Source organism: Scardinius erythrophthalmus, assembly GCF_964197995.2.
Source record: "Scardinius erythrophthalmus genome assembly, chromosome: 12".
Taxonomy (NCBI): Eukaryota; Metazoa; Chordata; class Actinopteri; order Cypriniformes; family Leuciscidae; genus Scardinius; species Scardinius erythrophthalmus.
In genome coordinates this window covers 34,071,477-34,088,713 of record NC_138232.1, presented here as the reverse complement: position 1 = coordinate 34,088,713, position 17,237 = coordinate 34,071,477, and the positions used below count along the sequence as shown (strand labels likewise).

The 17,237-nt window shown below is 36.0% G+C and overlaps 2 protein-coding genes across 2 annotated transcripts; one reads left to right on the top strand and one right to left on the bottom strand.

Annotated features, from left to right (window-relative positions):
• Positions 1-232: 232 nt before the first annotated feature.
• Positions 233-4,661, top strand: LOC308700019 (uncharacterized protein). Its single transcript, XM_081381294.1, has 3 exons — positions 233-296; positions 2,170-2,476; positions 4,397-4,661. Exons 1-3 carry the CDS (start codon positions 254-256, stop codon positions 4,554-4,556), a joined length of 510 nt encoding a protein of 169 aa, XP_081237420.1. The 5' UTR covers positions 233-253; the 3' UTR covers positions 4,557-4,661.
• Positions 4,662-4,664: 3 nt separating this feature from the next.
• tmbim1a (transmembrane BAX inhibitor motif containing 1a) lies at positions 4,665-16,681 on the bottom strand. The gene is made up of 12 exons (XM_081381293.1): positions 16,223-16,681; positions 9,430-9,692; positions 8,408-8,478; positions 7,614-7,678; positions 7,430-7,483; positions 7,291-7,341; positions 7,068-7,107; positions 6,642-6,679; positions 6,249-6,336; positions 6,057-6,152; positions 5,921-5,974; positions 4,665-5,796 (listed from the first exon to the last, which is right to left on the bottom strand). The coding sequence occupies exons 2-12, from the start codon at positions 9,677-9,679 to the stop codon at positions 5,647-5,649; spliced, it is 957 nt and encodes a 318-aa protein (XP_081237419.1). The 5' UTR covers positions 9,680-9,692; positions 16,223-16,681; the 3' UTR covers positions 4,665-5,646.
• Between the last annotated feature and the right edge of the window lie 556 nt (positions 16,682-17,237).

Genomic DNA, 17,237 nt, shown 5'->3' with positions numbered 1-17,237 from the left:
TTGAAGCAGTTTTCTTCATCTTTGAAAACGTACGTTTCTGATAAATAACTAGATAATATAGTTTGGGTTGTGCAGTTTACGTTGTAGAACAAAACGTATCGTCAAGTTATGTTTACTACAGCATTTAGGAAAATCTCGAGGGAGCCACTGGCGATTGACGAATTAGACTTCCGGGTTTGACGTCATTCCTGCCCCACGTAATAATGCGTCACAAAACCACGTGAGCACGCGTTCTCTTCCTTGCACAACAAAGATGGCTGCGCCTTGTAGGAAACTGATGAGGTCGACTTTGCAAGGTAGATAAACAGGTTTACAAATAGTTACAATTTCTAAATCATTATGCGTACGAATGCATTAGCTGTACATTATTGTTTTACTAATAAAGAATAGCTTTAACAACTAATTTAAATTAAAGGTGTATTTGAAACTTACCTTGATAGCTTGACATTCATGCAGCAATAATCTACTATCCAATGAATGAATGCAAATCACAGGTTAAGCTAAATACTTTATATTTTTACGTTTTATACAGTGAGTCTATGACTAAATATTTCTAACTAGAACTCTGAGAAGACAAACTATTGTGAGTTTATATTTCATAATTTCTACTTTAAAAAAAAAAATCTGAATCACAAGTTATAAACTGCATGGAAATGGTCAGAATGATTTACCGTGGTAGGAACTAGCTTCCATAGCTAACCCATAGTTCAACTGCACCCACTTAACCCTAACCCTTAGCCCTTATTACACTAACCACCACACCTACTATCCTGATCAGATGCTTCCTCTGCATACAAATAACTCTTCTTTCCAAGTGGCACTACATTCCATTTTTATGCTGGAGTTCACAAAACACATGTGCTGTAGTAGATCAGTAAGAAAGCACCTGCCTAGAAAATAAATGTAGGCTCAATTAAATTATTTATTAAAGGGATAGTTCACCCAAAAATTAAAATTTTGTCATACTCACCCTCATGTCGTTTCAACCCTTCTTCGGAACACAAATGAAGATCTTTTTGATGAAATCTGAGCAATTTCTGTCCCTCCATTGACAGCTACGCAACTACCACTTTAACGCTTGAGAAAGTTCATAAAGAGATCATAAAACTAATCCATATGAATTGAGCAGTTGAGTCCAAATTGAACTTAGGCCTTTATTCACATATAAACGTTCATTAACTCACACATAAGTTGTGTGAAACGGAAGCTCAAGCATGTTCGCTTGACGTGGGAGAACTAATGAGGTTTATTCTCTCGTGTTACACAGCACGTTTGAGCTTCTGCGAGAACCAATGAGGTTCATTCTCGTGTTACGCAGCACGTTTTTTATTTTATTTTTATATATATATATATTGTTTTTGGTGTGATTTTTGCCTTTTATTGTGACAGGACAGTGTAGAGTTGACAGGAAGCGAGGAGGGAGAGAGACGGGGGACGGGATCGGGAAAGGTTCACGAGCCGGGTCTCGAACTCGGGCCGCCAGAGCGCAACGGCGCTACATGTCGGCGCGCTGACCACGAGGCCATCAGCGCCGACTTACGCAGCACGTTTGAGCTTCTGCGAGAACCAATGAGGTTCATTCTTGTGTTACGCAGCACGTTTGAGCTTCTGTAAGAACCAATGAGGTTCATTCTCGAGTTACGCAGCATGTTTAAGGTTCAGGAAGAACCAATGAGGTTCATTCTCGTGTTACGCAGCACGTTTGAGGTTCAGGAAGAACCAATGAGGTTCATTCTCGTGTTACGCAGCACGTTTGAGGTTCAGGAAGAACCAATGAATGAGGTTTGTTCTTGTGCATCAAGCAGGTTCATTGAGTTTCTGGTTGTGTTGGCTGATCAATGTTTATATGTGAATAAAAGACTAAATTAAATCTGTTCATCATATAAAGTGATCGTGTCTCTTCAGAAAATTTGGACTAAACCACTCAATTCAAATGGATTAGTTTTATGATCTCTTTAACTTTGTGAAGTGTCAAAGTGTAAGTTGCATAGCTGTCTGTGGAGGGACATAAAGCTCTCAGATTTCATCAAAAAGATCTTCATTTGTGTTCCAAAGATGAACGAAAGTCTTAAAGTTTGGAACGACATGAGGGTGAGTCATTAATGATAGAATTAAAATGTTTAAGTGAACTATACCTTTTTTAGCAACCTATATAAATTTGTTTTTCAGGTTTGTATCAGTTATCAAATCGGACATCGTGGATAGGATCACACTTTGAGCAGATAGTTGCCTGTCCCAGACTGCAGGAGAATGTTTTGCACAGCAGATTTCTACACCGTGGACATTATGCCTTACAAACCATCACCAAGATGGAATCTCCAAAAGTTATGAACACACAGAAAGAAGCTGAACCTGAAAATAAGACCAACCAACAAAAGAAAGAAGAAGAGGAAGATGAGGAAGATGAAGATAACAGCCCCGAGTACATCCCCAAAAGGAAGGCCAAAAATCCAATGATGAAGATTGGATACGCATGGTAAGTGCTGCTTAAAGGAGAACTTGGTAACTTTTTTAACTTAATAAAACTGTCTAGAAATCATTTTGATGGTTAAACAACCTGTTCTGGTGATATTGGTGACTTTCCCCGCTCCCCCCAGCGTTCCCAGGCGGAAAACCAACCTTGCAACTTGGGCACTACCGTCCCGGCAAGACAGAAATTGGAAGTCTCGTGAGAAGCGAGAACGAGAACGAGCGCGAGCGCGAAACACGAATTGCTTTACGGCAATTCGACATAAACACACACGCATGTATGATGTATTACCAGATTTTACCCACCTCAGTAGACATAGCTCCACACGATACAGTTGGCTTGCTCCGATCATAACAAACGCACATGAGCAGCGGTAGAGAGGGGGAGGAGGCTGAGTTTTTCAAGAAGTCCTCGCTGCAGCCTGAAGCACGATGACGTAGTTGGATCATGATCCAATACGTACTGAATGGGGATGGTTCGGATCATTTTGCTGACTCTCTTGTTCGATCTCGTTCATCAAAATGAATGAATCTTTTTTGAGTCATTTCGTTCATTTAAGGGGCTTTAAATGTTATAGCCTACTTTTAACTGGCAAATTCCCCGAACACATCCACCTACGCAATCTTGATAATATTCTGAATTAAGAAATCATTATAATGCAGTCAAAAATAATTTACAGGGAACATAAATAATTACTAAGAGTCTTTTGTTCATTTGTCACGTTCATGAACATAATTCGCATGCGCTGGTCTTAAGTGAGATGATGTTCTAACCTGTTTAGTAGTAGCCTACTGATAAATAGTAATAAGTAGCCAAATTATTGATGAATAAGTAATTATTTAGATAAATGTGATGCTTTCCTAGTTTCTCTCTACATACATGCAAAATAGTTAATTTTACAACATTTTAAATTTAATGCGTGTATACAGAACATTTTAAAATAAAGCCATTTTATTTTATTCAGGTCATATTTTCTGTTGAGTGAAAGCAAAAATGAGTCAAGTAATTGTCTTTGTAATTTTAAGAGGTAGGCCTACAATAGCCTACGGTCTGTAAACAACTTAAAATACCAGTAGGCTACACATTCGCAAACGCAAAACATAATAGCATCAAGAAACTAAATCTTGTCAGAAAAAAGTGCTTAATGATATTTTGCCTGGTAAGAGTTCCTTCTTTAATGGCTATATTTTTCCACAGTGCTCTGTAAGGTCCCTTAAAATACGAAATCGTCGCGTACAAGTAAGATGATGTGTCCCGTATCAAATCAATAATGGACAGGATTTGTCCCGTATTTTTCATTAGACCCACACATAGTTGAATAAAATCATAAGGATTTTACAGCATGGATAATAATACTAATAGCAAATATAAAAATATCAATTTCACAATAGGGCTCATTGCATGATTGCATTTTAGCGTCTTTGTTTCTATAGCAACGGAGTTTTATACATACATCATGCCATGCCTACATAAAAAATAAAAATAAAAAAACCTGAATTTAAGTTTAATATACAAACTGATCACATCAGTCAGATCACGCAGTTGTCACTCAAGTGATCATTAATATTTAACTTAAATTCATTTTTATTTTATTATTATTATTTGTAGGCTACAGACCAAAACGCACCACCGCGCATGCGCGTCCAGTACGTATTGGATCATGATCCAACTACGTCATCGTGCTACAGGCTGCAGCGAGGGGTGTCTCGAGTTTTTTACGACCGTGTTGTGAAATATACGCACCACCACAGCTGTAGGGGGAGCTCGTGGGGAAAACATGCCACAACAAAAGGGAAAATCAGCGAAGAAGTGACTAGAGTTCGCTAGAGTTGCCGAGTTCTCCTTTAAATCGCATGTTTGAATTCTTTTAAATCAGTACTGAAAATCTATAAATTGAGTAGCTACTGATACTGAAGTTTCTCCTAGGATGATTGGCTTGCCTACTGGAATCATCGGCTTTATTCTGGCAAAGAGACAGGTGGACAAGAACCGACTGAAGCAGCTGAAAATCAGACAGAGAATGAAGAGATCTAATGAGGGAGATTACGAGAGTAACCGATATAAACCAGCCCCCAGGGTGCAGTGAAAGCTCTACTTCTGTCAAATGACTCTATTGTACTAAAGAATGGCTTCATTGAGCACTTATCAGGTTGCCATGGAGACAGTGAACCATGCAGAATATAACAAAGACATTGTAGAAAGCAAGCATTTATTTGGGTGGACCTTTGGATCTTATAAATGAGAAGCTGATGAAGACTGTGCATTTAGGTTTGCAAAAAAAGATGCATTTCAGTTTGAAATCTTTCACACATTTTGATGTAGTTGCCATCATTACCATGCTTGTTCATAAATACACAGAATACAACCAATATTATCTATTAAAACAAAATAAATGAAATAACTGAATACTTGTTCCTTTTTATCATGCCTATCCTAATGATAACAACTACATATCAAACTACATATGAGAACATTGTAACAGAAAATACACGTTTATATTGTTTATATCATTCTATGACAAATTTATTTTTATTTAGAAGTAACACTTTTTATAACAATATATTTACAGTATACCTTTGGCGCTAAACAAAAATGGAAAGGCACCACTGTACATCACAATCTGTGACATTTAAGTATAGTATCAAATTCAAAGACATTTCCCAAAGCTAAAGCAAAAAATATTTGTAGATATATTTATATTCTATAAAAAAATGTATGTGCAATAAATACTCTAAAGTCATAAACTGAAAACCAGTTAGATTGTATGTACACAGCAGAAAACCTATACCCTTGTCCAAAATGTACCACACCCAAGTAACATCAATAGTAAATACAGCTAATCAAAGTCTATACAGTAGAAATTTGCATAATACAGACCCATTTCTAAAAGTGAGCATCCATTACCATGACATGGACCTCAGAAAACAGGAATGGCTATGTAATATAACTAATATTTTATCAGAATGTATGCATATGGGTAGTTAATCATAGAAATAATTAGTCATGGAAATTATATTCATCCCTTTGTTTGATTAGTATAATGCTAGATATATTTTACAAGTTCAGTATTATGAGTATATATTGGTTTGTAATCGACTGAGAAGACACTGCATTGTACATAAAGAGTAAAGTTATTATGAAAGTACAGAAAAGCTCCATCCGTCAGCTTGAAGCTTCTATCTCTCCGCAAATCCGATAATTTGCAGGAGGAAAATGAAGATCTGGACAATGTCCACATAAAGGGAGAGAGCAGCAAACACATACTCCTCTGGGCTGATGGAGAGCTTCCTGTTCCCGATGAGCAGCTGAGTATGATAGGCCAGAAACTAATATTTCAAAAAACAGACAAACGCAAAGAAGTCATTTTTAGGATGGAAAGAGTGAACAATGTTCCCATGCAGAACCAAAGTCTTCCAAAAAAGGTGAAACTGAATTTGTGAATAGACATACCAGAGTGAATGCAATGGCTCCTATAGCTGCATAGAGCATGTGAAGCCATGGGACCTGAAAAACAAACAAAGAAAATAACAGTTAAATTAACAAATTACAATTTTTGTGCAAATACAAGACGCAAAGTCATGCTTACGTATTTGAATGACAGCACGATAACCGTAATGATGCCTGTCACAAACACCACGATTCCGAGTATGGCGAAAAAGCCTGCGCATTTAGTGAAATCCACCTATAGAAGAATAGAAAAGCATGTTAACACACACTTTGACACAATGCCTAGATGTAAAATCATGCTGCTGTTGTTCATGTTAAATATGAACCCCACCTTAGTCTGAAAGCAGAAGACTGTTACCGCAACGCACACGACAACAGTGATGCCCAGGGCCAGGAACACTGCCTTGGTACTGTAATAACTGCAAACACAAATTGGTATCACTTTATTTTAGTCCTGTTTCACATGTACATACTCATGTACTTATACTCTGAAGCTAACACACTGGCAGAACCCAGTGTCCTCTTACAGGACACATTAAGACTGATAAGACTTTTTACGACCCCAAAACGAATTTGCACTTAATTCTAGCTGAGATGGAGAAATAAACCCTTTTAATCCTATATATTCTATATACAACCATTGAAACACTCCTCATGCCATAATCATGCTATTTTACCGTTTCCCCCACCCACTGTATCTCATCTTGTGTAAGAAATGCCTCACCTTGCAATATTTCCAGTCATGAACGATAAGGCCAGTGTCTAAAACAAAACAAAATATGTAATGTTATGCAAAGACTTTATGTAACGTCCGTAAAGTGATAGTCCACCTTAGATCACTTGCTTATCCTCAAGTTGTTCCAAACCTGTAAGAGTTTCTTTCTTCTGTTGAACACAAAAGACCAGACAGTTGACGGTAGCCACTGACTTCCATAGTATTTTTTTCTTACTATGAAAGTCAGTGGCTACCGTCAACTGTTTGATTACCAACATTCTTTAAAAGATCTTCTTTTGTGTTCAGAATTTTGATTTGTGGGTGAACTATCCCTTTAATACTTTCTCTACACCATTACATGAAAAAACAATATTGGCCATTACAGGTTTGGCCACATTTCCACTTGATTCATTCAAAGTGAATTTCTCAACTCACAAAAATGGCCAGCAGGATCAGGTTCCATGGGAAACGCCTCCTAAAAAGTGACAGCAAATGGTAAATCCATTGGTTCACATGACAACTTATGTTTGGGCTTTAGTTTTAGATTAAATCAGTTTTTTGTTTATACTGTGGTATGATTTTTGTGTCCTCGTTGTGTCACTAAACTATGAGCAGTAGCTGCTATGAGGCTGATTCAGAAAAGAAGCAATCATCTCACCTGGGTCCCTGACAGCAAACCAGTACGATGTGTGTGACGAAATAGATAGCACTGGAAAGAATATTGTTCAACATTTGCATTTAATGTTTTAAATGTAAAGTATTTGACAATTTGAACAAACAAATGTCTAAATTCTTACTATGAAACCCAGTAAATGGCTGGGTTTTTCCTCACATACGCTCCTACGGGTTCCCTGTATGCACAAAAACACATATCTGAGTTTAATCACAAAGTAAAATGATAAACAAGCAGTGATAACGTTTAACCTTGTTTTCTGTGAACACAAAGCACATGAAGTAACCATACCAAGAACAAAGACTCACACAAATGTGAAAATAGCCACGACGGCAGCTGTGACAAGAAGCTGAGCAGAAAGGATCAGGTAAACCTGCAAAACACAATGGAAACATTATTATACATTATAATATTCACAAACAATTTTAATCAAAGATGGCCTATTATGCCTTTTTACATGGTCAACTTTCATGTTTCTATTTGACATTGAAAAAGGTCTGCAAAGTTACAAATCCCACTCCAAAGGGAGCAATTCTCTATATTAGTAAACTCCGTTTTTATGAACTCCCTGAAACGTTTCGGTTGTAGTCTTGAGTTTTCTTTCAGGAACGAACAATATTCCTAATTTAAATAACTGACGCCCAAGGCATAAACGTGTGTTATGGCAATGTCCAAGAGATGCTGTTTTTCCACCCGAATCTATCGAATTAATAAAGCAAAACTGACACCATTGTTAGAAGCTGAGAAGATGAAACGTGTGATTATGGTAAAGGGCATGACATTTCCGAAATGAGTTCAAAGTGGTTGACCAATCACAACACATTGATCCCGCTGACCAAGGAGGAGGGGCTTCATAGAGAGAGGAACTAAACAGAGCGTTGCTGACAGACTGGGAAGAGAGGTGCTGCTACAATGCTAAATATGTGAAAAATAAGGTGTTTTTGACCATTCAAGCATGAAAACCTATTCTAGTAGACCCCAAATACTATATCAAGACTTTGTAAAAGGGCATAATATGGTCTCTTTAATCTTAAATAACAACATTCTCATAAAACTCTTTTACTTTGAAGATGATGCTAATTATAGAAAAATGATTCCTTACTTTACGTATAAAACTGTGACGAACACTGGTACTCTCGAATCCATCTGTGGTGGTAAATCCTTCATTGTCACCTGTAACAATCATGTTTTCAGTGAAAACTACATTTTATGAAGCTTAAAACCATGATCATCTAAACAAAGATTAAAATTACTGTGTGACATTTTTAAATCAATATCAATTTTTAAATGATGGTTGGGTGTCATTTCTAACAAGTTTTACCCAATATAGTTAGTTAAAGTTAGTGTACTTGTTTACAGTGCCAGTGAAGAGCATTTTTTAGATGAAATATGAGACGTAATGTAAATCAAGAGAAATCAAATATCACTTACAAATCGTGTCATTTCCAATTTTATTAAATTATGCAAAAAGTGTGAACATTTTAATTGTCTGAATACATTAAATGCTAGTTTTGAAAGTAGCAAAGATAAGCAAATAAATAAGTAAAACAAGAGTTGGTCATTATATTCCAAAAATCCAGTTTTAAATGTAATTTCCATGAATATTGAACACATTTGAGATGTGGAAGGAATTTTCATGAAAAATTATCATGCGATGCATGCATGTCCACTGTGTTAGTGGACAAATTAAATAAACTAGTGAGAGTGTGAAAACTCTGTTAGGATTATTTGTGTCAATAGTTAAAGAAATGCCCGACTATGTAAGGGATAATGTGCAGTCAAAACTGACCAATGAGAATCAAGTATTCTAGAGAGCTATAATTAAACACTATATTACTGGCCCAACTACACTAATCTGGTTAGAGCTAGAATACAGGGAACACATTATGAAAAATGATGACTTCAGTGTAAATTCAATTCGATGCCCGGTATATGATCTGCTAAAATTAAATTTGAGTAATGAACCACATCCTAAACCAATTGAACTTTGCTACATAGTAAGCTGGCCTGGAGGAAAAAATATTTAAATATTTTGTTCTTAAATGTTTCAGGAGCATGAACACAGTGATATTAAAAGCCTATAAAAGTGAAGATTTACTCGATACAAGAAATAATACAACTTGCCCATTCCAGGAGGAATGACAGGGATGACTGGTAGACTTGGTGGCGGGTATCCCGCAGGCTGTCCTCGGTATGGATCATTGGGCTGTGGGGGTTGTCCTCCGTATGGATCATTGGGCTGTGGGTAAGGCGGTTGTCCCCCGTACGCACTGAAGCCATATGGAGGGGCAGAAGCAGGGTAACCTCCCCCAGGCTGAGGGTTTGAGAGCAGCCGGGAATCATCGTAACCCGGAGGGAAATCTGACCTTGACATGCTGCTTTAACTCCTGTTGGGTAGATAAGATACCATAAGATACCATTTGTGAAACTAAAGTGCAGATGCAACCAAAGTTAAAATCAGATTTGCACCAAAACAAAAATAGGAATTTATTCATGTTTTGTTACAAGTACTCGAATGAAAAAGTGTTACCCATTTTAACCAAGAAAACTTGTTTGCTGCCTTTTCCAAAAATTCTCCTATCCAGCCATAAAATATATTAAAATAACTCTAATTCTGAGATTAAGTGTTAAACATGTAAAACAGCCCATTTATATTTAATGATATATCTGTTATAATGTTATTTGGTCTCCCTATACAATTTATCTTCGGAATACATAGTTGCAATAATGTTTTTGTCTTCTTAAATGTAATATTTGTTTTTGTTTATGCTGCTGTAACATCTAAATTTACTGGAAAAAACACCTTAAAGGGGTGGTTGATTATGATTTCACTTTTCTAACTTGAGTAAGTGTGTAATGTTGCTGTTTGAGCATAAACAACATCTGCAAAGTTCCAAGTAAAGGAAGATATTTGCTTTTAAAGAAATCGTTTTTTTAAGGACTACAACAAACAGCTGGTAGGGACTACACGGCATTCCTCCCGGGTAAGTGACATCATTAACCCTAAAATTTACATAAACCCCGCCCCCGGGAACACGCAGGCCATATGTTGAGTAGAGGAAGAGTTGTTGTAGTAGAGCACATTTGTGAGTCAGCTCAAGCTGTCGCATTCTCTTTTACAAGCTACGTAACACAAATGCAATAGCATGTCACTCTGTAGTCATCTTACAACAGTTCCCAACTTGAAACTTTTCAAAATATACCTGAATTGATTTGTATTTTGTGACTTTCAGTCAATTAAAATACTTTTTTCCAGTTATATATTTAGTCATTGAAGATTTCTTAAAAATAGTGTTAAAATTTCATCTTGTGCTCAAATGTTTAACAATTGTTTGTAAATTATATTATATTACAAATGTCAGTGGTTTTAAAGCAATTTAAAAACACCAAAAGCACCTTTATGAAAAAAATCTATAGTAATTATATAGACTTGATTATTATATAGACCTAGGCTAATTGTTTAATATTAAAGGATTAGTTCACCCCAAAATGAAAATTTCCTAATAATTTACTCACCCCAATGCCATCCAAGATATCCATGTCTTTCTTTCCTCAGTGGGAGAGAAATTATGTTTTTTGAGGAAAACATTTCTGGATTTTTCTTCTAACAATGGACTTTATTGGTTACCATCGTTTTCAAGCCCAAATACTATTTGATACTATTTGAACTACTATTCATATTCATCAGAATGTTATTCATATACTATTCATATTCATATTCACTGAATACTATTTCTATATATATAATAGCAAACAATACTATTTGAACTATCCTCCTACTGTACGGTCGCATTGTAAACAGTGGGGCGGTACTTCTGCCGGCGCAGGCGTGACCTTTCAATGTGATGACGTAGTTCCCTGTCCATTTGTTGATCAGCTCAATCCGAACTATTGAAGGTAAAAAGTCTATAAATTATCTTTTTTTTTTTATATCGTTTCGCTAGATAACAACCTCTTCTTCAGCTGTGATCGCGTACAGCCCATTTAAACACTTCAAAGACTTTTGAAACTGCATTGATTTGGGCTTAAAAACGATGGTAACCAATGAAGTCCATTGTTAGAATTAAAATCCATAAATGTTTTCCTCAAAAAAAACATATTTTCTCTCCCACTGAGGAAAGAAAGACATGGATATATTGGATGGCATTGGGGTGAGTAAATTATTAGGAAATGTTCATTTTGGGGTGAACTAATCCTTTAACAAGTGATATTAAGATCAACAGCCCTTTTTTTGTAATTTTGTAATATTTTTTTTTTATTACCTTTCCTAATCATGAAATTTGTGCAATGGTTTTACTGGTTCCAGTTGTTCTACAATTAAGTTATTGAAATGAGAAAGCAGGGAAAATAATTAATAAAGCATTGCAGGTGTAAGAAGTTCAGCGAGTTTCATTCTACAATTCAGACATAAATGTAAAATGACTAGTAGAACATTTCTGAGAGAGCACTAAACTTAGAATATCCTTCCTGCCTCAAGTCCAACGTCTTTTCCCATCAAGACTTCTGTGGTCAAGATAGCAATGTGACCGTGTAGTTTTTGGGTGGACCAGATGCACAACACAGATAAGTGGACATAAATTCACTCTGCAAATCCGCCCACACCCTGTGCAAGTCCACACCCAGTGTTTTGAAAGGTTTCTTTCCATTTTAATCCCTACAATGGCATGCATAAAAGACTGAAGAGTTTTGGGAAATAAATTATCTGGGAGTACAAGCTCCTTGTTATTCAATTAGTTTATGCAACCGCCATTATTATGTAGGCCTGTATGTAGTTATTATCTGTTGGTTGTAGGTCACGATCATACATTTTGTGCTGATGATAAATGATCACACTAATACAGTAGGCTCCACAAATATTGGCACCCTTGTTAAATATGAGCGAAACTGACTGAAAATTTGTTTTTGCAATTTCTCCTCTTAGTTTTTCATTCAAAATATTCACAAAAATCTAACCTGTAATTAAAGTCAAATAGCTGAAAGGAAAAAAAAATATTATCATAAAACAATTTTTTTTTTTTTTTTTTTTGGAAATATAGCCTATGAATCACCCCTTAATTTAATACTTTGTGCAACCTCCCTTTGCCAAAATAACAGCTTTGGATCTTCTCAAATAATGATATTATTTGTAATAATATTTAAAATATTCACAAAAATCTAACATTTAATTGAAGTTAATTTACACAACATATAAATGTGGAATAAATTAAATAAATGTTTTTCTCCAAAATATGTGTGCCACAATTATTGGCACCCCTACAAATTCTAATGAGTAAAAATCTAACTGAAATATATTCCATTTCCATATGGTATAAGTTCACATTATTTTTAGGATCACTTAGCCTAAGTGATAAGTCATGACTTCCTGTTTCACTGGGCTATAAATATATGAAGTGAAACACAGGTCAAATTCTAATAGTCATCCATCACTGTGGGAAAGACCCGAGGATACAGTAATGATGTGTTACAAAAGTTGTTAAGCTGCACAAATCATGAAATAGCCATAAGATAATATAGTTTAATTGTTGGAATACTAATTTCCAATATCCAGTATAATTAAGACGTTTAAATCAACCGGAGAAGGTAACAATCCACCTGGAAGAGGACATGTGTCTATATTGGCCCCACACACACTGAGGAGGATGGCTTGAGTCCCCAAACAAACTGTAAGGACGAAAGTTGGAGAATTGCAGATGCTAGTTGGGTCTTGGGGTCAGAAAGTCTCCAAAATCATGATCAGACACTTGTTTGGGAAGGTGGCAATTAAAAAGCATTTGGTGACCTCAAACAGCAATCTCATGCAACTACAGCTTGTCAGGTGTTAAAGCTTTTTTTAAATATACACCAGAGATGGATTTGGCATGGACAGAAACATAGCCATGTAGAAAAGTACCTCATCCCCACTGTGAAGCATATGGTGGTGAAACTTTAATGCTGTGGAGCTAATTTTCTTCTAAGACCCTGAACAACTTTTTAGGATACATGGTATCATAAACTCTATCAAGTACCAGCAGTAATTCTTTCTTTCAGCATGAAAATGATCCAAAGCACATCTCAAACTAAAAACAGAATAGTTCACTGACCACAGAATGAAGGTTTTGCCATGGAGATAGTACTCCCCTGACCCAAACCCCATAGAAAACCTGTGGGATGAGCTGAAGAAAAGAGTCCACGAGCATGATGGACCTATGAATCTGAAGGATCTGGAGAAAATCTGTATGGAGGAATGGTGCCATATGTTCATCAACCCTATTAATTCAGAGCAGTTATCTTGACAAAGGGAGTTTTTTTAATTGTGGAACATGAAAAATGAAAAAAAATGAAAACTAAATCAAAAACTATTTGACTAATTAAATGTTAGATTTTTGTGAATGTTTTGAATGAAAGACTAAGAGGAGAAACTGCAAACACTAATTTTCACAGTCAGTTTTGCTCATATTACCAAGGGTGGCAATATTTGTGGAGCCTACTGTTATTGCGATTTACAATTTAATTCTGCTTTGTTCATGTTCCTTACAGTTTAAACCTAATAAGTTATTTGGTGGCTAATACTAAATATTTGAACTGGAACTCCAACCACCCTTGAAATTCACTCCCTGGACTCAGACCCCCGCATTTCCAGCCTTGAATATATAATATATAACATAACATAACATAATATAATTTATATGAAGGAAGTCCTTTTGACTATATGTATTTAGCCAACATTATTTTTCATATTATTTGGTAAATGTGATTGAAATTTAAACTGCACAATTATTGGTTATCTCAAAAATATTACAAGAAAGAATAATCGAATGTGTAAACGTATAGCCACGATCAGATGATTACTCAACAATCGTCACCCGCGTAGCTGGCTGTCACTTTCCCTCTCACAGTTGTGATCACAGCAAAAAATGCATTAACCACATTTTAAACAGTCTTCCTGGAAAGAAACAGCCGACAACGCACAGCCCATGAAAGACGTTACAGTAAGTGGTTTGAAAACACCAGCTTTCCTCAGCAACTAAGGTTTCCTTTGCTTAGGTTTAGGAAGTGAGATTTTGGAATTTGAATGTTACTTGTTTTTTTATGTGTTAATGCAGTACTTGTGCACCAGGATCAGCACTTCCTCTATTAAACAGATGCAAAGCAGCTCACACAGAACCACACAGTGAGGTCAGCATGAACATGTGACACAGATCTGCTAAGAAAAATTTGATTCAAAGTCTAACCTGGATAAATCGGTTCATCATTTACTGAAAGTATCCTGGGAAAAGGCGTTTCTACATTTCATGTCCAGGGAGTGACTGGCAAATTCACAATCTTTAAAGAGCAAATAAACTGAGTCATAGGCAGTTGCTAAAGGACCAAAATATTCCAGGATATGTGACAAAACTCTAAGAACAACATAAAACCGTGTTTGATGTCACCTTTTTACTTTCAGACCATGCACATTGAAGGACTTTCTTGTGTATCTACCTCTGGTATGCAGGCTATTTATAATGTTTACAAAAACATGGATGGTGCCGTGCAATTCAAGCCAGACTGGAAAAGAATGTCTTCATTCTTGTTTCAGCTCAACACTGCCAGCATGAGTCAAGCAAGCCCTCCGCACACTGTTACACCATTATGTACTCTGCTAAGCAACCTTTTAAATATAAAGTGGAAAATAAACTACACTTTCCGTACCGGTCCACCCTGATGCATGAGATTTGCCAAAATGTGTTAAGCAATCTGTCATGTTCAACCAAATATTATGCAGAGATAAAGTTAAAACTTTTACCATATTTTTTTCTGACAAAATTGATCAGGCACAGTGGAATTTACTAATACTATATCTACATTGAATAGAAAACATTATTAAAGGGATAGTTCACCCAAAAATTATAATTATGTAATTAATTACTCACACTCATGTTGTCTCATACCAGTAAAGAAAAAAATTACCATCTTTTTGATGAAATCTGAGAGAACCAATGAGGTTTATTCTCGTGTGTTACACAGCATGTTTGAGCTTCCGAAAGAACCAATGAGGTTTGTTCTCGCACATCAAGCAGGTTCGGTTGAGCTTTTGTTTATATGTGAACAAAAGCCTAAATTTAATCAATTTATCATATAAAGCGATTGAGTCTCTTAAGAGAATTTGGACTAAACCGCTCAATTCATATGGATTAGTTTTACGATATGAACTTTTTGAAGCGCCAAAGTGGTTGTTGCCTAGACTGTCAATGGAGGGACAGAAATCGCTCAGATTTCATCAAAAATATCTTCATTTGTGTTCCGAAGATGAACGAAAGTCTTACGGGTTTGGATGGATGGATGGAAGGAAGGACATAAGGGGGAGTGTGTTAATTATTGACAATTTTCATTTTTGAGTTAACTACCCCTTTAATGAAATCAATCTGAACAACAACAAAAACAGGCTGTTTGAATACCTAGTAAGCTGCCTACTTAGCGTTTTCCATCATAATTGCATTCAATGCCCAAAAGTTGTTTAGCTAAATTACTAGCTTGGCAGCTCAGGTTTTGAAACAAGCCACAGACGGCAAGGTATCCCATTCCTAAGGGTATCCCATTCCTACAATAAAAGTTCATATTTAAAAATACACTAGTTAAGTCAGTTAAGTTACAAATACATAACTTAAACTGACTAGAAGTCAATTAAGTTATGAATACAGGCTAAGTCAAGACTAAAAGATGTGATCGAGAGCTTTTTGACGTCATCTTGAACATGTTCACATAGCTATCTTGCCCTCACTCACCCTTGCAAATATTTACCATGGTAACCGTAGTTTCCGCCTAAATAACAGCTGCTACATATATTTTACTACTGTAAAAGCTTAATAGATTAATCATTTGACGTAAAAAAAACCTTTTGAACAGTATTTTATGTTTTACAAGACCACGTGATGGTACAATATAGCAATAATATTCTTACCACGCGCTGTCTGAAATCCAGAAAACTTTATACGATCGATGTCGAAGCTTTGAGAAAGAAATATCAGACGATATAATCCTTCAGACTGAGTCTATTGAAATAAAACCCCGTGAGTTGACACCCTTCTTCAGTGTCACTTCAACAAGCCAGCAGTCAGTCGATGACGTTCAATTTAATAGTGCTCATGATGCATATACAAGCCAGCAGGTGGAGTCAAAAGAGTCTGAAACATATTGCGTTTAACTAATCTACAAAATAGCCGTTGTACCAATACAATTATTCTTTGGTCCTGAAAATGAAAACGACACCTAAATAATCTTGTCTCTCTGCTCTCTTTATGTAACAATCTCACAAAAAAAAACCTCTGTCGAGGTGTGGTGAAGTTGACACACCCAACCCAAACTACACCATATTTGTATTCTTAGAACAAGCTGTCATGTGTGTGTTCGTTCGGTCGCTTCCGTTGTCTTACACCAGGTGGTGCTAAATATTCCTACTTTTCAGCAATTTCTCATTTTAAAGGGATAGTTCACCCAAAATTTTAAATTGTGTCATCATTTACTCATCCTTAAGCTTTTCTAAAGTATTTTCTTTCATCTGCTGAACACAAAATATATTTAGAAAAATATGAGTAACCAAAGTTGTCTGGCCCCAATGATTTCCATAGTTTGAGGGAAAAAAACCTATGGAAGTCATTGGGGCCAGTCAACTTTTTGGTAACCGAATTCTTCAAAATTTCTTCTTATGTGTTCAGCAGAAGAGGAAAATTCATACAGGTTTGGAACAACTTGAGACTAAGTAAACGATTACAGAATTATTATTTTATTATTTATTATTTGTGTAAACTATACCGTATTAAGATTAGCAATACAACAAAGTCGAATAGAGCGAATAGGGTCACAAAGATAAGCTAAGAGCTAGAGGTTTATTTTTTATGTATAGGTAAAACAAGCTGTGTAAACAAACATGCATGCAGTGTGCAATAAATGCAAAATGATTTGTGCAAAATACAGTC

Coding starts and splice junctions, on each gene's coding strand:
- LOC308700019 (XM_081381294.1), top strand. CDS start 254: ATGGCTGCGCCTTGTAGGAAACTGATGAGGTCGACTTTGCAAG. Junction 297..2,169: donor GATGAGGTCGACTTTGCAAG/GTAGATAAACAG, acceptor TTTGTTTTTCAG/GTTTGTATCAGTTATCAAAT. Junction 2,477..4,396: donor ATGAAGATTGGATACGCATG/GTAAGTGCTGCT, acceptor AGTTTCTCCTAG/GATGATTGGCTTGCCTACTG.
- tmbim1a (XM_081381293.1), bottom strand. CDS start 9,679: ATGTCAAGGTCAGATTTCCCTCCGGGTTACGATGATTCCCGGCTGCTC. Junction 7,679..8,407: donor GTCACAGTTTTATACGTAAA/GTAAGGAATCAT, acceptor TGTGTTTTGCAG/GTTTACCTGATCCTTTCTGC. Junction 6,680..7,067: donor TGATCCTGCTGGCCATTTTT/GTGAGTTGAGAA, acceptor GTTTTGTTTTAG/ACACTGGCCTTATCGTTCAT.